This window comes from Osmerus mordax, chromosome 16 (assembly GCF_038355195.1).
Source record: "Osmerus mordax isolate fOsmMor3 chromosome 16, fOsmMor3.pri, whole genome shotgun sequence".
Classification (NCBI taxonomy): Eukaryota; Metazoa; Chordata; class Actinopteri; order Osmeriformes; family Osmeridae; genus Osmerus; species Osmerus mordax.
Window position 1 is genome coordinate 11,737,417 of NC_090065.1, and position 19,201 is coordinate 11,756,617.

General features: G+C 42.8%; 4 protein-coding genes across 4 annotated transcripts in view; 1 reads left to right on the forward strand and 3 right to left on the reverse strand.

Moving 5' to 3' along the window:
* The window catches only part of st6galnac3 (ST6 (alpha-N-acetyl-neuraminyl-2,3-beta-galactosyl-1,3)-N-acetylgalactosaminide alpha-2,6-sialyltransferase 3), a 29,133-nt gene extending 23,784 nt beyond the window's left edge, over positions 1-5,349 (reverse strand). The window contains exon 1 of the mRNA XM_067253645.1: positions 5,248-5,349. Coding sequence (XP_067109746.1) covers positions 5,248-5,349 — 102 coding nt within the window. The remainder of the gene's footprint in view (positions 1-5,247) is intronic.
* Positions 5,350-9,338: 3,989 nt separating this feature from the next.
* LOC136958940 (ankyrin repeat and SOCS box protein 17-like) lies at positions 9,339-10,571 on the forward strand. Its single transcript, XM_067253096.1, has 3 exons — positions 9,339-9,727; positions 9,820-10,099; positions 10,365-10,571. Exons 1-3 carry the CDS (start codon positions 9,339-9,341, stop codon positions 10,569-10,571), a joined length of 876 nt encoding a protein of 291 aa, XP_067109197.1.
* A 2,591-nt stretch (positions 10,572-13,162) lies between these two features.
* Positions 13,163-15,662, reverse strand: rabggtb (Rab geranylgeranyltransferase subunit beta). The gene is made up of 9 exons (XM_067253362.1): positions 15,619-15,662; positions 15,115-15,222; positions 14,791-14,988; positions 14,492-14,597; positions 14,303-14,355; positions 14,076-14,186; positions 13,824-13,949; positions 13,555-13,704; positions 13,163-13,437 (listed from the first exon to the last, which is right to left on the reverse strand). Exons 1-9 carry the CDS (start codon positions 15,619-15,621, stop codon positions 13,297-13,299), a joined length of 996 nt encoding a protein of 331 aa, XP_067109463.1. The 5' UTR covers positions 15,622-15,662; the 3' UTR covers positions 13,163-13,296.
* Positions 15,663-15,924: 262 nt separating this feature from the next.
* On the reverse strand, positions 15,925-19,162 carry acadm (acyl-CoA dehydrogenase medium chain). The gene is made up of 12 exons (XM_067252750.1): positions 19,081-19,162; positions 18,501-18,606; positions 18,313-18,410; positions 18,081-18,150; positions 17,886-17,986; positions 17,695-17,775; positions 17,458-17,588; positions 17,257-17,365; positions 17,021-17,161; positions 16,843-16,938; positions 16,484-16,732; positions 15,925-16,387 (listed from the first exon to the last, which is right to left on the reverse strand). Exons 1-12 carry the CDS (start codon positions 19,093-19,095, stop codon positions 16,316-16,318), a joined length of 1,269 nt encoding a protein of 422 aa, XP_067108851.1. The 5' UTR covers positions 19,096-19,162; the 3' UTR covers positions 15,925-16,315.
* Between the last annotated feature and the right edge of the window lie 39 nt (positions 19,163-19,201).

Here is a 19,201-nt window from a genome sequence, read left to right on the forward strand (position 1 = left end):
ACTAATAAAATATCTAACAGGTGACAAAACTTACAAACAAATCAAACAAAATATTCTTATGATGCTATACAGATATAGTTTTTTGTACATTTTGTACATCCCAAAGGGACTTCACTTCTGGAAGGTACCAAAGCCCATGTGTAGTCAATGCTTTTTTTTATTTCACAGTGTTGCTCATAACTAAGCAACAGCAATAAGAACAAATCCTTACACAGGCCGTAGAATGAAGAAGACTGCCATAGGACCTTCACTGTAGACACTACACCACAACTACTAAGTCAAATGAAAGTCAAAGCGTAAACTTTACGAAACAAACTATTTTGGTATCCTAGATAAAGAAAATATGTCCAATCTTTTTTTCAAATGTTTAACTGGGTTATGTAAATTGCATTTGGGTAGCACAAAGGGGAAGACAGAACAGTCTAAATGTTCATTCGGATTTAAATATAATTCGACACAAGTTCTGAGCTAAAAAGGAGGATGAAAGTTCTAGAGCAGGGGTGTCAAACTCAGATACACATTGGGCAGAAATTAAAAACTGGGACAAAGTCACGGGCCAGATTTCATATTTATTGGAGTAAAGGGTCGGGCTCATTTTGTGATCTCTGCAGCTGCCACAATAAAGCTAGCCGTTACAGCAGCTTCAATTTGTGATGTGGCCTTTGTGAACATAGTCTGTCGTGAAACCAAACTTCTTTTCATCTCCTCTACCTTCTGGCTCTTCCGCTTTATGTCAAGGTCCTTGTACTTGGTGGTGTTTCGTTTCATACATTCTTATGTTATATTCTTTCGTTACAGCCACGTTGGCTCCGCACACAAGACAAACAGGTCAGTCCTTTACGGTGGTGAACAGATATTCTGTTGTATAATTTTTTCAGTTGCTAGTTTGTCTATGCAGATTTCTAGATAGGTCTCCCACCTATCTAGAAAGCTCCTGTTTTCCGCCTTCCGTTTGGCCGTTTTTTGGGAGGGGTGTCTGACATCTGCCCGAGGTGACTGGTAGCATGAGGTTGCAAATGAATGAAAACAGAGGAGGGGATGCTTGCGGGTCTTGATGCGCCAAGGCACTAGCAAAGCATTCTGGGATTTATAGTATTAGCGGTGCATGCGTTACAGCAGTGGCGGGCCATGCATTTCCAAAAGAAAAATGTATAAAAACACAAGTCAGTGATTCTGATAGTGTTTAGGCTAGCAGAGAAGGCCTTGCTGGCCCTGACAGCCACCACTGCATTACCGGCGGGTCAGCTCAAATAGAAATGTGATATTATCTTGCAGGCCAAATATAATTACGGGCCAGATTTGGCCCGTGGGCCAGAGTTTGACACCCCTGTTCGAGAGAGTTCTTACTGTATGATGAGTCAACAAACTAAAGACGAGAGGAAATGTTTGGTATGTACGAAAGCAGACTTTGGAATCAGCGAAAGTGAGAAGACCAAACAAACTCCCACAGAATCCTGGACACTGCCATCATCTCTCAATTCTAAAACAGCTATAAATGACTTTACTGGATCAGTTGAACTCCTGAGCACTCCAAGTCAGACTGTAACATCTGTGAGGCCTTCTGGCAGATTTACAGGTGGCCATATTGGTCATAGCAACAATGGATGTGAAAGTCGACTCACTGAACGTTTGCAGTGCTGCTGGTGACAGAGGAGGGAGATGAGCCCCCCGTCCCCAAGAGGAGGGCCACCAGCTGCAGTACACAACAACAACACCCACATCCACCTGCACTGCAAAATCAATAAAAGCTGAATATGAAAATCTGCATAGACAAACTAGCAACTGAAAAAATTATTACAACAAGGATCTCAGTGTGAACTTGAGTCCTAACGGCAGTAATGAAATGAACACATGCAGGGTGGTCTCTTTTCCATAATGAGTCAGGCAATTCAACTTTGAGATGCTGTTGTAAATAAAAGCAAGGAGTTCAGGCAAACTCATTTTCAATAAAGATCCTCGCTCAGATAGAAGTAATTTAAACTAAACATCTCAGAGCATCAGGCTAAAAGAACCAAACCCAAGCCATGCCTCCATTAGCCTCCCTTGGGGTGCAATAACCATAGGGTAGACCTATGGACCTGTGTACCTAGGGAAGGGCTCTGTGACACCCACTCACTTCATACTAAGACCTAGGCTACCCTTAAAGTTATCTCTCTCATTCATTTCTGTCTGTCTATGTGTCTCATTCTACCATGTGTCATTTTTGAAGTCAGGATCGCAGCATGTAGGGGACAAAGTATACGAAACCTCTGTGAATCACCCAACGGAACTCATTATTTCAGCCTGTATGAAAATACAGAAGTTGACAAGGCAGTAAAAAAGCCGGTCTCGATGGAGCTATTACCCTAGACAAGGCCCAGGGGCTTGTGGTTACTACAACACTAAATACAATTACTCAGATTTTTCAGCCTGTTTGCAGGCCTGGTTCAAGGGCAGAGCGTGGAGAGAACAGGACACGCCGCACAGTACCAGAGATCAGTCATCATCCGGGGAGCCGGCCCATGGGATTCTGCCACCTCACCGCCTGTTTGACTGCTGATTAGGATGGGAAAACCCCAACACAGGAATTACAGAGGCCATGTCATCCTGTGTGCCAAGACCTACAGGAGGTATCCGCATTAAACATGTAAAGTCTCCACTGCCACCTCCTTCTTTCTAAGCTTCCGACTGCCCCATGTTCAAAGCCAAACGTGCCAATATGATTTGCTAGGAACTTCCCTAATCCAGCGGTGAATTACTCAGTAAATCCTGTTGAGGGCTCGTCTGCTTCTATGAAAAGACGTCTTGGAAGGGATCACCAATGTTTACGGACAAACATTAAATCGTCTAGGATCTACTGTCATGGGATCTACGATCTAAGAGACAACTACAATCCCTATATCCTCTAAATCTACTCCATGTCAGACAGTCTACTAAGCACTCCAGACAACAGATTACTCAAAAGTCAAATTCCGACAGTCTGGAAATGGTGACTGGTACCCAGGTCTCCAATAAGCGTATTACTAAAGCAGCATGATTATTTATCAAGTGTAGCTAGTTTAATGCCAACTGTTTTCTTTAAGTCACACTTTACTGGTTTACAACAGGTTAGATCTACCCATTTACTCCAATTTAGTTTAACAACAGTAGCTTTGACAAGAACCCCTCAGGTATCTTCCTCTGTCTCAAGATGATACTCCCTTCCACAACCCATCTTTGCTCCTATTGGGAACACAAGATTGTGTTGATGCACTGCATGGCACTTTGCTTTTATCGCAGTTGGGATCTAAAGTCTTATTGGAGAGTGGAGTGTTGAGAGGTCACAGTTAATCCCCCTACGGTGTGACCTAATCCCCGGCAGACTTGGTCTCAACTGCATCTGTGGAGCCAGCACTGCAACAGATTGGTCTGGTAGTTAAAATAAGAACTGAGGCCGACCGGCCGAATGATCCGCACTCCCATCCCGTAACCCTATGCTAACATAAACTTGAGATATAAATAACCTTTATTGTTGCATCTGGAAATGACTTTGTCTGCTCATTTAGATAAATATTTGTATTTTATTTCATGTCAATTTGGGTTTATTTTCATTACCTAAATCATAACACCCTGTTGCTTCAATATGTTTTCCTTAACTTCCTGGACTGGCCCCTGAGCAAGCGTATCGCGCTGAGGAGAAGGTGATCTCCTTGGGATACTGGTAGCTGAGCTAGCCTAGCCATCTATCCTGCCCCATCTGGCCCAGGTAGAGTGAAGGCAGATGTAGGTTACATTAGCATGACAAAGCAGACACATGCTTAGTGTTAGCATGTTGGCTAAATAAGGTTTAAAGAGGAGATGTATAAAATGGGACAAATTCCCCAAGATTGTGACTGTTTGTTGTCAGTGTCTTGTAATAACATGGATGAAATTAAATCAAACTGCTGTCATCTATAAATGTTTACGTAATCACAATTTATTTCAAACAGATTAGCTCATCTGATGGCATTCAATATTGATGTTTTAAATGCATAAGCTATGCATAAGCTATTAGTAGGGTAACGTTTCCAAGAAAACATTAATGTATAGTGTGACATCTGGTTTGTGGCTATTGCAAAAATATTCCAGTTAAGTAGGTCATGGTTAAATCTTCTGTCTCGACAATCTACTCCAAAAACCCTGGGTAATAGTATTGTGGTATTTGTCAATGCTTTAACAATTGTTGTTGACTATTACTAACATTGATAAATTAGACAGTCTTCAAAACTGTACCGGGTCATTCTTGAACAATTTGCTCACTCTGCTGAAACACAAAGGAGGAAAAGGTAGAAAACAGCCAGGAAGTGTCTGGAACAGGAAGCCCTCACTATAGCACTCAACATTCACCTCACAATTGATTTAAACTCAATCATAAATAGAGAGAAAGACTCTGGGTAGCCTCTGGGTAGGTCTGTTGTATGCAGTAATAATAGCTAGTTACTAAAAGCTGTGTAACAAATTTATTGAGGCGTTGGTGTTGTGAAGGGGTTAAAACTAACAAAAAATGCCCCATGTACAGTTTTGTTGAAGTAGGTAATCAGAGAAGCCCATTCATATTCACTCACAGTTGTAATGGATGAGCTGAATGAAAGACAAGCAAACAATTGAACTATGTCAACACTTTCCACAAATATATTTCGGTAGGATTGGCTCGTGGTGGAGTTAGTTATTTGGGATTTGTTGAAGAGAACTCCCAAGTTTGTTCTCTGTATTGAGTTGCAGAAACTTTGCACACATTGCCGTCAATGGTATTGATGATTGCCGATGTTAGGTAGATCACTGAGCCATGCGTCACTTGGTTTTCTGAAAGGAGGTTTTGTATGACCGACAAAAAAACTTTTTAGCAATGAGTTTATTTTGCATGATCACTTCAGGTTTTTGGCCGGCATTCCACGCACACAAAAGTAATATACCATTCAATGAGCACAATGCTACTTGGTGAATAACTCGAAAGATGGAAAGTGGCCAACAACGTCACACGTATGGCCTCCCAATTAAAAAACTCGTATTCTCTTACCGAAGAATGGTCTGGTTTAACAAGGGAACCAAAATAGGTAGCTATAGCCAAACGTACAGACGCGCCTCACATTGACTATTATTGAACGTTCATTAGAGGGGTATGACGGTAGACACAGCATGTGACTTGAGGATACATTCAATGATAAACAAAACCATAGTGTACGCTAGTACCTTGTTCGTACACATAATTGATAGCGTATTTTGGCACATTGCCTATGAACCCAGACTTACCTTCCACATCCAGGCCATCCTAAATTCTATGCAGACAATGGTGGACCGCTCGTTTTCGTAGCGTTTCGCAAACACCTCTCCAATTTCTGTTGCTATGTGCATCTATTTGTACACGGCACGCTTAGCCTATTTGGCGTAAACGCGGTTATCATCACCATAAAATTGTAGCGTACCGTTATTCGTGTTCCCTTTGCATTTTCCATGGAGTTCTGATTGACGTTCACTGCTACTGGTTGGTGAACACAGCAGTACCGCCTCCTGAGTCATGTGACCACGGCTGATTCTTGACTGTTGCAAGCCAACCAGGCCAAGCACAGCAGTAGGTCTGGATAATCCTAGTCTATCAGAAGTGTGTTAAGGCACTTTCTTCATGATAATTATTGTAGCTGGCTCTAAAGGTTTCTTAAAAGTAGGGGCAAATGTTGTTCTAGGGTGGAAAACACACTGGATAGACCAAAACCTAAATTACATTAATTATATTATAAACTGTGTAATAAATAGGCTGTGTTATGGCCTTTTTCCTGTTCCTCGGTTCCTAACTGCTCACAATTTTTTTTTTTATTCCCTCATGTAGTCTCCTCCACTTTAATCACAGAACAGCAAAACAAGTCTGGATTCTATTCACTACTGTTATTTAAAGGCAGGCTATGGGTTTCCTCTGTATGTATGGCAGCAGTAATTGAGTTCGGCTGCAGCATGCCTCTGGTGGATGGCTTGACAACCAGAGTAAATAGCAATTTAGTGTGCTGTCACTCTGGTTCACAGGTGTAAATAAAAATATATATAGCATGATTTTCTTTAAGACATGAACACTAATGCTTTCATTTCCCCGCCCAAGGAAAAACCTGAACATGCAGAGGACTGGCTGTATATAATAATTTATATATATATATTAGCACTCATGTTCAGGTTTCCACCCCTCATGAAAACAGAATGTGGAGAGGATTTGCAGGTATCAGGTTGACCACACGGCTGCTAAGTAATACATGAATTGATCATGCCTAATAGAATGTAGGTAATAGCCTACCCGTTGAAAAGTACCCATGTAATCCATTTGATCGTTTTTGAGTTTTAATCATATTTCAGAAGCTGTGGTGCCCAACACAATCTGCAGTCCTTTAAGTCAAATGCATAAATCCAATCCAAGCTCATTGTTCTTTGTATATAAAAAGAACATCAATGTGATTCTAATCCTTATCCCAACTAAATGATTGCTAAAGGGAAAACAAACTACTCCTATCTTGTCTGGTGTGACACACAGCCTTTCACCACAGAAAGGCTGAGAAAGGAAACACTATTCTACAAAGATAAAAGAGGAGTTCAGCCTCTGTCTTCGGGTTCAGTCTGAGATCACATACGCGCCAAAGGGTTCAGCTTACCAGGTGTGGTGACAGTCGCACCAGTTGCCCATGCCAATGTTCCATCCACTTCCACACTGTTAGTGCCTTGATTTGACATCCCTGCACAAATACCTTTAAAAAAAGAGAGGGCCTATCTATATGTACTGTAAATATGTGTCACCAACAAGTGACATTGGAAATATTTCTGTTTATTTACTGTAAGCACTGTACCGTCCAGCGCCTCATGGTTTACAGAGCTGGTTCCCAGGGCTGGGCTGGTGCAGTGAGAGGATCTAAGTCTCTGGCCATCTGAAACTCCCCCCCCCCCCCCCCCCCCCCCCCTGCTGACAGACACAGACAATGGCACTGATGGAAGTTCTGAGGTGAGTTCTGCGGTACAAAGGCTTGATAGAATCTGTTTACATGAGAGAGATACGGTGTAGATTTGAGGAAAGATAAATGGATGAACTGAAGAGGGGTGAGAGGAATAGAGAGAGAAAGCCGTGCCACGGATTTGTGCTGCTATGATGTAGACCTTACACTTGCAGGAATACAGTGGAGCTACTGATGTTACCAGCACTGCCACAGACAAACCCTTAAAAGGACAATGGATTGCTTATTTCATCCATCAATTTCTCTTTAATCAATGTCCCCTATTCAGTTGTATTAGGTAATACATAGTACAACATGAAGAAATATATTAAAGACTTTGTTTAACCGATTGAATACCAGTTGTTGGCATGATGGTGTGGTATAAAATATCTGAGCCCTATTGAAGATTAAAAGGAAAACTTGAAGTGCAATCTGTTATATCAAACACAAATTTGATAATCTGAGGGTGTGTAGTAGAGGTTTGAAACCATAATGCACATTTAAAGAAGACACTTGATAACAAGCATTTGACCCATAGAGGGAGAGAGGGGAAAAACAGTATAGCAGTATGACATATTGTATTATATTCAAGCAATCAGAATCGAAATTATAAAAAGAAATTTAGAATAATCATCCTATGGAAATGTGCTATATCTGAACAAAACTGTTTTTAAATGTAATCTTTAAATCACATTCGTGCTTTGTGGCCTAAAACGATAACGATCGCAGGCACACTTGATCATGGAAGAAGCAACAAAATACAGTAGAACTGAAACGGTACTGTCTCCAGCAGCCTTGAAACTAACATCTTGGTTGGCTGCTGACATAGATGAATGTTTGTGTTTTACTGCCCCCTGGTGAATTCTCACTCTTCATGCTTACTTCTTTTTCAAAGCCAAGTCCACATATAAACATATTAGTAATCGTAAATATAATTAATAGTTATGTGGGGTAAGTCTAAAATGACGAAGAAGGTACGTTATCCTTTTATATAGTGCCGCTCCTAATGCCGTGCCACACCCATGGACCACTGTTGATTTAATAGTGCGCAGTATAGCCTGCCCTACAGTATGATTGTGGGAATACGGCATATAGCAACCACAGCTCAACATTTCTAACAATGTTCAAGCTATTAGAGGGCATTTTAAAACATGGGATTACGGTTTTAGTTGCTAAACAACATGCATCCCACATAATTCAGGTGACAATTATGATTTTTATCATTAAAAGTTCTCTCATGTCTCTTGGTGTTTTTGGGCACCTGGCTGCCCCCATGAGGTAAACCCAGAACAGTTCGCCCCTGCCTCGCCTGCTCATTAGGAGTTCAGAGTTTGAAGGTTGTAAACATGAATCACTGGAGCAAAGACAGCAACGCAAGAATCGATACTCTGATGAGGGCGCACGAAAGAAATGACCATGAAATAAAAAGATACACAAGTGAAAGGCAGTTACTGGAGCAAGATCACTACCGTTCTATGTATTTGATCAACAGGAGAATACGAGACATCAAGACGACATTGAGGAATATAGAAACAATTAGTGGGTATTGCCACCAAATGACAGTGGTAAACACACAATCAAGCATGCGTCTGAACCACACTACAGGACATGTAAACATGAGGCGATGGACAGGGGCCAGTTCAAGAGGAGCACGTGGCAACACTTTGACAGATGGTACAGTTGGTTTTAAAGTTTCCTCTTCGACTTCGTCTTTTACACACTCGGACTCCAAGCGACCATTCAGCGTAGACCTACCTGTGATACAGAAATGTCATAAACTAACTGATTTCTTCTACGATTTCTCAAGCCTATCTATTTCCAAGGAAGTTCATTCCAAATCAGCAGTGCCGTTGAAATACGACAGTGCGACAAGGTGGAATGTGGAGAAATACTCTTCTAAGTTGTTCTTAGGGGTGCCCATGACAAGTCCTATTGTTGGCACCAGCCGTTGCACCCGTCTCAAAGAAGCAATGTCGAAGACTGCAATCCAAGAGGGTCTGAAAGCGCTCATCCACGAGTACAATATACCCCAGAGAATGTTTCTAGAAAACGAAAAGCAACAAGCTTTACATAAAAAAGTTAATGTTTTTATCGAAAGAATGTAGACACTGTTTTAATTAAAGGATGTGCGTAAGGCAATACATTTATTTTCGTCGTTAAATAGTTATAGGCCTATATTAAACAACTAATTCTTACAGATCTACCTTTTCTACCTATTTAAATGCAACTGAACGCTTCATAGTATGGGTCATAGTGCGCACAGTTTGAACGTTCTTCATTACGTGTTAGTTTTGCCAATGTAACAATGGTAACAATGTTATTCCAAAACCTTTCCAAAAGCATGGCAGAAACGTGAAACGGGAGTGTCCGACCACAACAATGTCGGACAGCGAAGATGACAATCATCACGATTGCAACGTTTTTCTCAATTTGGTTGCGCGCGTAATTCGGAAACCACTTTACAGGTTTCCCGGACAATGGGGCCAAGAGACATATGAGCCTCGCATCTATAAAACGTTGGGAACAATCCTGCGCAATGCAACATCAGAGGAATTTGATTCATTCATAGTAGATTTCATAAATTTCGCTAAAACCGCACATGCCCGATTGGAGCCCGAGTTCTACATGGAATTCATAAACGTGTGCACCAACACCATCCTCCACTGGGTCTTCGCGCGCAGAGGCAGCGCAGAAATAGTCAGGAAATTGATGGAGAGGACGTCACCGTATCTTCAGGACCAGACAAACAACCTGGCCATTGCATGGAGGTATCACAAATTGTACTAAAACAGAACATTGCTCTTTGGTTATCTCCTAATCATAAACTCTAACATGAAAGCTAAATCGTGGTTCTTCATAGGCGCTTCACGCCCATTTACAGCCCCAGTACAGTGGGTGGTGTGACTCCCCTCATGTTCGTGGCGCAGAACCGCCAGTATGACGTGCTGAAGGTTCTACTGCAGTACGGTATGCTGGAGCGCGAGCGGCGACCCACCTATGTCATCATCTCCATCCTGTTCAACCCACCACGCCTGGAAGTGTTGGATGAGAGATGCCTCACCACAGTCACCACAGAGCTGGAGGACTGTATGGAGCTGTGCTTCCGGGTGGTCACCTATGTCTGTATGGCAGACATTGAGGTAAGTCAAGTTGCATTCTGTATTCATCATCCTTCACAGTGGACCTCTGGGTTAGGGTCTATTTTACAGCATCTGATTTCAAAGTTGAAAGAAACAACAAACACAAATACACTTTGAGGGAAACACAATGTAATTATTGCCAAGTATTGATAACAAATTGTCGCAAGCAAATGTATTCTATCACAAACGAATAGTATGCAATCTAAGAAGTCCTTCAGAAGTCTTTCACTTGTGGCCAGACTTCCTGACATGGCTGACCTCCCAGATGCAGGTGGTGTACGGGCGCAAGGCCCTGATCGAAGACTGGAAGAAGCACATCCCCCTGACGCGCTACCAGGAGCCGTGTGAGCTGAGCCACCTGTGCAGGGTGGCGGTGAGGGCCTGCCTGCTGCAGAGGGGCCGGCTCCCCGACGGCATCAGGGCCCTGCCTCTGCCCGCGCCTCTCCGCAACTACCTCAACCTGGACAACTGAACATAGCACAGCCGCCAACCCCTCCAGCCCACCACACCAGAACTGGGTTTGAAACTGGTTGAAAGGGGGGGTCGCACTCTGCTGACTCACTATTCATCTGTCAATAAAGCATCTGAGCAGAGGAGATGTGATCTATTGAACGCACATCGAAACGGTGTGCCAGAAGCTGTGTGGTTAGATGTCCAGTCCAAGAATTTGGTCTAAATGCACCTGATAATCAAGGATGCTCTAGTAGAGGAACGGCTTGATTGAAATGCTGATCAGGTGAAAGTGAGAGAGCTTTTACAGGTTTCACACTGGCAGACCCAGGCTGGACTATGGGCCATTTGGCAAATAAGTAGCAGAAACAAGTCTGTCATTGTAACGTACACATTGTCCTCCTGGCTACTGCAAATATCATAAGGGAATGAGTCAGCCCAAAGCACTGACGTGAACATCAAAACACATAGTAAACAGTACAGTTGCAGGAACTAGACTATGCTGTCTACCGTTGCAACCATTTCATGATGATCTGTCATTCTAGCACATTTTTAAAAATAGTATTAGAACAATAGTCCCTAAATGTATGCATTTCAATATATATTCAGCTATTTGGGCAGCTGTTAATACTGAGTATCTACATCTAATACTGATGAAAGACAGGGTGGTAAGACTGAGGGGGGAACACAATCTGTGGCCGTTTCTCAGGAAACAGGACTGATCACAGTGAGCATCAACTAAGAAGTGAGACATGACTCTCTAAGGCTCTCATTCCTCCCTTTCTCTGGTTCACATGGGCTCCCATTTCTCTCTCTCTCTCTCTCTCTCTCTCTCTCTCTCTCTCTCTCTCTCTCAGGCCCACACTAATGAGAGCCTGTGGGGTTTCTCTGTAGCCTAACAACCAGCATTGTCCCTGCCCAGATGCCAAGTGCCCACAGATTACTGCTCTCCAGTCGCCTGAACAAAAATAATTAGATAGAAGCCTTTGAGCCGTGTTTTTGTTTGCTTTTCCACCTGCATATGATGTTTGCTACCAAATATTCCGGAGTAGGTAGATGAGGTGTCAAGGCTGAAAATAAATCTTTGTGTGGGAAACAGGTTATAAAACTGAACATCCAATTATTGAAAGAGAAGTTTGTCTTTTCTTTTTGTCTGACACGTCATAACAAAAGAGATGTGTGACTGTCTGGTGGTGACATCTTGGAAGTAACAAGGAGGATCCGTAGTATGATAGGAAAATAGCTGCCTTAGTAACACTCGCAAACAAATTCTGCATATAAGCTCTATAATACACTATATAGACGTTTCCAAATGTGGGCAGGACAACTTATTGTAACAATTGAGAATGCAGCCATTAAATATATTCGTAAAAAAAGTGTGTGTGTGGCAGTGTCCAATACATATCAATTTAAACCTACGCCTATAATTGTATGACCTAGCCAAAACTTGTAATACTCCTGAAGTAGTCCACAAGGAACATGAGTGGTTATGTTGCCATCTAGTGGTGGTAAGAGCTGAACTGTCTTACATGCTGATGTCTCATGAACGCACAAAGATGTAATGAAATTTAAACAGCAACAAACACAAATATACTTTGCGGGAAACATTATATGTATTTATTGCCTAACAAGATGGTAGTAGTTCTGTAGTACATAAATAGATATCCAAACTGCATGCAAATAAATATGCTGTATTTATATGATGAGTATTTGATGGACAATGTTATGATAGCTCCCTGCTCCCAGTAAATCTAACAGAAACATGCAGAAGTGTCAAAAAATAAAAAAGGTGGGTAAAAGTCAGGCAACAACAGTGCACAGAGCTGACAATGTCATTTCAATAAAACATTAATATTAAGCATATTACAGTAATCACAAAGACAAACTCTCAGAAGTCAGCCGATTCCTATCAGATAGCGATCAAGAATATAATCTTGCACTTGGTGAGGAAAATAACTACGGATTCTTTATAAATCCTGATCGTTTGAGAAGTTACATGAGAAAGTTAGTTGGGATTTAAAAAAAAGATGACGCAAGACGCAGTGATCAGACGTTCTCATCGACTCCCCCCAAAACCACACCTTCAAATACGTGTCGATATATGTCCAAAATAAAACAACAATCAGGAAATTGGGTTTGCGTGCAGCAAGTATCCTGTTGCTACCCTTGAGATCCAGTCATCTGTTCAGCTTTCAACGAAGAATAGAGGCTCTAGTGTAAACATGATCAGAACATACATGGTACGCAGTTACAGGCTTCTGGGTGTCCTCTGTGGTGAGTTGACGGTGACAAGAGATGAATAAGTGGGTACGACCGAACGAGGGACAAGATTTGGTGCTTCATACAAATTCACTTTTAAGCAAATTTATCAACAACAAATGAAAGTTATCTTCTTTATTGTATGTCTTTCAGTATCAGTGAAGTGACGCCTGCCTACCACTGTAAAGCATATGAGTCCTTTTGGTCCACAGCACTGCAGGCTTTCGCTCTGGTCTTGTGTTTCCAACATCTAATTCCTATCCTTACCTGATCTATTGTACATTTCCGTCCACACCAGTCCAGAGAGAAAGCCTGCAAGCCTGACCGTAACGGTCTCAAGCATCAGAGTATCTCATCCCTATCTCAGCGTGGTGGGCTCTCCTAGCCCCTCCAGCCATCCCTGGCCTCTCCTTTGTGGCCTGTGTGCAGGGCTGGGGTGTGGTGGAGGAGTGCATGGTGAGGGTGAGCGTGATGGCGCCTAAGAGGGCCTAGGTCAGGGTGTCCGGGTGCAGGCCTATCCTCTGGAGCACGTCCTCGGGCATACACAGCACGGGGTTGACAGGCTTGATCTGCTCATCGCCCATGAGGGAAAGCCCCGCCACCCCAAACAGCGTGTGGAAGGGGTCCACCTGAGAAGGAGGGGAAACAGACGGGTTAGGATAGGCAAAAAAAAGGCTGAGGTGTGTCTCACAGGCAGCTGTGTTGGTGCTTGAACGGCAGGGCTGCATCTCCGGGTTGTAGCTCACCATATCTCCTGGTCGATCCGCAAAGCCGCCCGTCTCATCATCTTGGCAGGCTAGAATGAAGGACCTCAGCTTGGATTTGTCGATCCAGTGGATTCTGCCTATGATCTTCAGCGAGGCCAGCACCCACCACGAGTAGCACACATCGGGTAACTTGAGTAGAGCAAGAGAAGGAAGTAGGTTAGACCGAATATCATACCCAAACACTTGGATTCATTCTGAAGGCCTAACTTCTCAGACAGTACGAAGCCCATCTTTTTCAGAGCACCTACCTTTTCAGGGCGACCGTTGAGGCCCCCGGATGGTAGTTGTCTCTCACAGAGCCACCAGCCCAGCAGGTCAGCATTAATCTGGTGGAGCTGCCCTGTGAGGGACAGGAAACCAGTGCAGCAGTAGATCTGAGGGAGGGAAGAGAGGAAACAAGAGAAAATAAGTCGAAAATTCACCAACATTGGCACAAGCCTGATATTGTTAACCCATCCGCCAGATATGTGTTGGGGGGGAAAAAATAACAGTGTGAGTACCTGGCCAGCGTGAGACTCAGAGCCAGGCCTACAGCCGAACCCTCCATCGAAGTTCATACAGGACAAGACAAACTCCACCGCTTTGTCTACGTTGATGGCATCCAACTTGCCCTTGATAGGACAGAATATCATACGACGTTTGTATTTACAGATGCATCTGTTGGTAGTATGCCTTTAATGAATGTACGCTCTGCTATACAATTTGAAATGCTTATTGGTCCACGTACCAGCAATGCAAGCGTCGCAACCGCACAAAAGGAAAATCGTGTGTCTATTTCACCTGCAAAGAGACAAGACAGTAAGGAACAAGATAACAATAATACCTTCATCCAACTGGAGTCCTCATAGCAGCATCCTAACATTCATACTAAGTATCTAGGGTTTTACAGTAACTGCAAGAGCAAAGGCCATCTCACCCCATTTGTCGCCTGCGAAAGACCCATCCTCTTGCTGCAGTCCCCTGATATAGTCTACCACTTTGTCCACGTCAATGACATTGACATCATCATACAGCGACAAGATCTGAGGGAGATGTCACAGATGAGAAAAGCACAAAGAATTACAACATACAAATTATTGGTAACATTAGCAACTCAAATGTAGGTTTGGATAACTTCTGATTCCGTTTCAATTCCATTCCAATGTTAACTATGCAGCATGTATTCTTGATGTAACTAAATTACATCAAGGATAACTACATTTCCCACTGTGTCACCTGCACTGCACTGAGGGTGTACAGCAGGTGAGGGTCGTGCCCGATGCTGGCACTGAGGCCTCCACACTCATGCTGACAGGACTTGATGAAGTCGGTGATCTCCTCACGGTTCATCCTGGAGAGCTGATCCATCAGGTCCATGACCGTCAGGCCCCAGTAGATCCCACTCATCCTCAGGTACTCTGACAGTGTGTACTCCTGTGGGAATTAATGAAAGAGAAAATTGAGAAAATGAGGAAATTACACTTTACCTAACTCCAACATGCCGTGGTGTTGATTGGGCTGATCATTTTTAAGCAGACCAATCTGACTTTGGGTACATACATAGTCGTCCTTTTTTGCGCCATAGGCAGCAATGTAGTCTGCATGCTTATCCAAGAGGAGTGTACTTGGGGCATCATCCTTGATAACGACATCTTTTACTTGGGTGCCCTTAACAAAACAAAAAACAAAAACTCCGATAGCTATAGACAAACTTAAGCAATGGATTCATTAAACTGATACACATACTATTAATGTTATGTCGACGATACAACAATAATCGTACTAGCTGGGTGTAGATAACAGTAATTGTTTAAATATTTGAACTAAATGTAATTCTAGAAGTATCTAAGAGAGCTAGCAAGCTGATTAGCCAATGATTTAGACCAATACAGCTAGCAGCAGTTAGCTAGTGGCTAAGTGTTTCTTGCTTTCTATCCTGGATCGAGAGTAATTGCAGTTATACTCCAATGTAAGGCCATCATATACAACAGTAAACACAGTAGCAGATGTAAAATTGGAATATTCAAACAAATAAACGTGATAATGTATCTGAATCGAGGTTACCATTCTTAAAATCCTCGCATCATCTCAGTCGCAGAATATTTACGTCAGAACATCTGATACGTCAGCATGTGAGCACAGGCTGATGTTCATTTATTAAAGCCTGTACTGTAGCAGCTTTTTAGACACTTAAATATTAATGACACTAAACCATGTTATGATAAATACTGCGCGCACACCACGCGTGAGAGCCTTGCTTTACTTTTCCCTTTAAATGACTCGTAGTGCACAACTAGCATTTATTTCCCCCCACTGACTGGTATGTCAGAGATCCAAGTAGTGCAATATAATAAATGACAAATGCAATAGCACATTTTGTATACATAGTTTATTCTTATTCAATTTAAATCTTCTTAGAGGATGTAGGTTTAACAGTTGGAAAAGTGGTTTGCCCACTTCTTTTGACCTATTTGATCATTAGTTCTTCACACACACACACACACACTAGGACTTGAATCACTAGCCAGGCTGGCAGACATCATGTGACAGATCAAGCACAGCTGTGCCACAACGACTGATATTTGGAATTGGCCTTAAACCTACTGTTAATGAAAGTGAGTAAGGCAAGAAAGTATAAGATACAAGGCAACCAACATTCGGTTTACTGTGTCCTGAGTTGAATTGATCATTTCCACTCATGTGAATATAAAATATCTGACAGATAACATTTCAGCAAGGATAGGACGAAAGCATTTCCAGCTCATTTCTTGAATCTCCCAAAGTGTTCACGAGAAATAATTAGTCTCTGAATCTGGGCGGTTCCTTCATAGATCTGAAAAAAGAAAATGAAACAATATTAAAAGTTATATCTCCCAAAATGATTCCTCATTTAACAGAAGAGGCAAACATAGCTAGTGTGTTTACCAACCTGGTAAATCTTGGCATCTCTCATCAGTTTCTCCACTGGATATTCACTGTTGAAGCCGTTGCCGCCGAACACCTGTACGGCGTCGCTGGCCACCTGGTTAGCGATGTCTCCGGCGTAGGCCTTGGCAATGGAGGCGTAGTACGTGTTCCTGCGGCCCGAGTCCACCTCCCAGGCTGACCTCTGATAGGCCATCCTAGCCAGCTCCACCTTCATGGCCATCTCAGCCAGGAGGAAGGATACCGCCTGGTGCTGTGGTCAGGAATAGTAGAGTAGATCAAGGAAATGCATCTAGAATGTGGAGAAGGGAACTACAAACATATCTAAATCTGTTAGCTTGAAATGCTAATGCATGTTCTTACCTCAGCGATTAATCTTCCGAAGGTTTTCCTCTCGAGGGAATACCTGGTGGCCTCATCCAGTGCCCTCTGTGCCAGGCCTGTGGCCCCTGCAGCAACCTGCCCGATAAACAACCCCCATCAGACAACTACTGTTTTACAAACAAAAACATGATTGCTAGTTGCTTCTAGTATGACTAACCGGTGGCCGGGTTTTATCAAAGGCCCCCATAGCGATCTTGAATCCAGCTCCCTCTCCAATCAGGACATTCTCCTTGGGTATCCTCACATCCTCAAAAGTGATGCCCCTGGTGTCTGAGCACCTCTGGCCCATGTTCAGCTCCTACACAGACAGACCCACCCGGAAGGGGATTACCACAGTGACATATCAAAATGTATTAACTTTAGTACCAATGGTGGTCTTTTACATAATCATACCTTCCTGCCGATTAGGATTCCAGGAGTGTCTGCGTCGACAATGAAGCCTGTGAAAGCCTTGCTGGCTGAGCATTTGGGATCGGAGTCAGTGCGGGCCAGGAGGAAGAACCTTTGAAAAAGAGGTGGCCAACGCTGATCATCCATTTCCAAACATCCTCAGATTGGTTGAAGACTGCATGTAAAGTGCACAACTCAACTCACCAGTTAGCTTTGCCACCATTGGTGATCCACATCTTCTGGCCATTGACAACATACTCATCGCCCATCTTCACTGCACGCGTCTTGATGCCTGCAACATCTGAGCCAGCCCCAGGCTCTGTCACACCGTAGGCCTGTCGACACAAATACAACTGCGTTTCCAGGCCTTTTCTGATTGGAAATGTTTATTTATTTTTATAAAAGTCTACCTGTCACATGGTAAGCAAAGGAAACACTTACACACATGAGTGGCTCCTCAGTCATTCTTCCCAGGTATTTCTTCCTCTGTTCATCATTGCCCGCAAGGATAACTGGCATTTGCTATGTAGATGACACAGCAAATATAACTGGTCTGTCCATCCAAAGTTGATATCAATACAGATCAAGCAACCTCACCATTCCATTAAGACAGTAAACTTTCAACAACTTACACCCAGAGAGTTGGCCTCAATGGCAGTCTGGACTCCAGTGCAGCCATAGGCCAGCTCTTCTGTGATGAGGCAGGAATCAAAAATAGACAGACCCATTCCACCTAAAAATGTAAGAAACAAATGTTTATTTAATTTATTAATAAGGGCCAAGCACAGTGCCTGCACGGACATGTTAAAGAAGAGACAAAGGCATACCGCAATCTTCTGGAATGTGAGAGTTCATCAGACCCAGCTCCCATGCTCTCTTAATGATGGGGAAGGGATACTATGCACGGAAAAGGTCATAAGAAAGACATTTGAACGTTGCTTTGGTTGAAAGCTTCTGCTGAATGATTCAAATGACAAATGTAATGAAAGCATAACACTTGAAAGGAAGGTGCAAATTCAGTATATATATTCCTACTCTAAAATTGCCAATCACACTCACTTCACCACTTTTATCATACGATGCTGCAGCTGGGACAATCTCCTCCCGGGCGAACTTGCGAGCCAACTCCTGAAACTCCTTCTGTTGTTCGGTAAACTCTGTTGACAGGAGCTGCCATGATGAGACACTGGAACTCATTCGAAATCTAAAAATAACTTGTGTTGTATGCATCCAAGTGTCCTACTCACCAAAGCAGAACCCTCCTTGCGTTACAGGACTGGTAGCTGCCCTTGCGCTGGCTGTAGCACTTGTGCTCTGAAGCCTGAGTCCTGTCTGAATCCCGGCCCTCACAACCTTTAGGGTTAACGTAGCACGGAAGAGGGCAAATCAATAGCCAGACTAACCTCGTTCTAAGAATATCAATTTGCATCTTGTTATATACCGAAAAAAGGCCAGGTATTGGGCTGCATTAAAACGCAGAAGGCAAAACAAAATATGTATGTAACCCTTCAGTCTCCACGTCATGGCTAATCGTCAAATACGTTACTAAATAAAAGTGTTATGGCTGGTTTAGCTAGCCTACAACCACTTTTTTGATAAGATGATAGTCTAATGCTAACAAATAGAAAACAACTGAATTTGGAATTAACTGCCTTAGTTTTACAATATCAAGTGGCGTCACGCCTAAACAGGCAAAGCAAGACACACAGCTAACCTTAGGAGCTAGAATACGTTGATCGAGAATTCGCATTGTTAAAAAAACAAAACATTAATGCAACCCAAATATACCAATTCCTTATCTTTGAGTCGTCTATAAATCGAAGTTACCTTGTTCAAAAGCATTGTTATGATTGCGAAGCAGTCGTCTCTTACAAATATCCTTCAGCACTACAACCACCTTTGTACCACCCAACAAAATTAATTGTATCCAATCACAACAGCGGTTTGT

Coding starts and splice junctions, on each gene's coding strand:
- rabggtb (XM_067253362.1), bottom strand. Junction 14,598..14,790: donor ACACCCTCAGTGCAGTGCAG/GTGACACAGTGG, acceptor CATCTCCCTCAG/ATCTTGTCGCTGTATGATGA. Junction 14,356..14,491: donor TTTCGCAGGCGACAAATGGG/GTGAGATGGCCT, acceptor GTCTCTTTGCAG/GTGAAATAGACACACGATTT.
- acadm (XM_067252750.1), bottom strand. Junction 17,162..17,256: donor GAATCCTAATCGGCAGGAAG/GTATGATTATGT, acceptor CTGTCTGTGTAG/GAGCTGAACATGGGCCAGAG. Junction 16,388..16,483: donor GAGATGCCAAGATTTACCAG/GTTGGTAAACAC, acceptor TTCTTTTTTCAG/ATCTATGAAGGAACCGCCCA.
- LOC136958940 (XM_067253096.1), top strand. CDS start 9,339: ATGTCGGACAGCGAAGATGACAATCATCACGATTGCAACGTTTTTCTC. Junction 9,728..9,819: donor AACCTGGCCATTGCATGGAG/GTATCACAAATT, acceptor GGTTCTTCATAG/GCGCTTCACGCCCATTTACA. Junction 10,100..10,364: donor TCTGTATGGCAGACATTGAG/GTAAGTCAAGTT, acceptor CTGACCTCCCAG/ATGCAGGTGGTGTACGGGCG.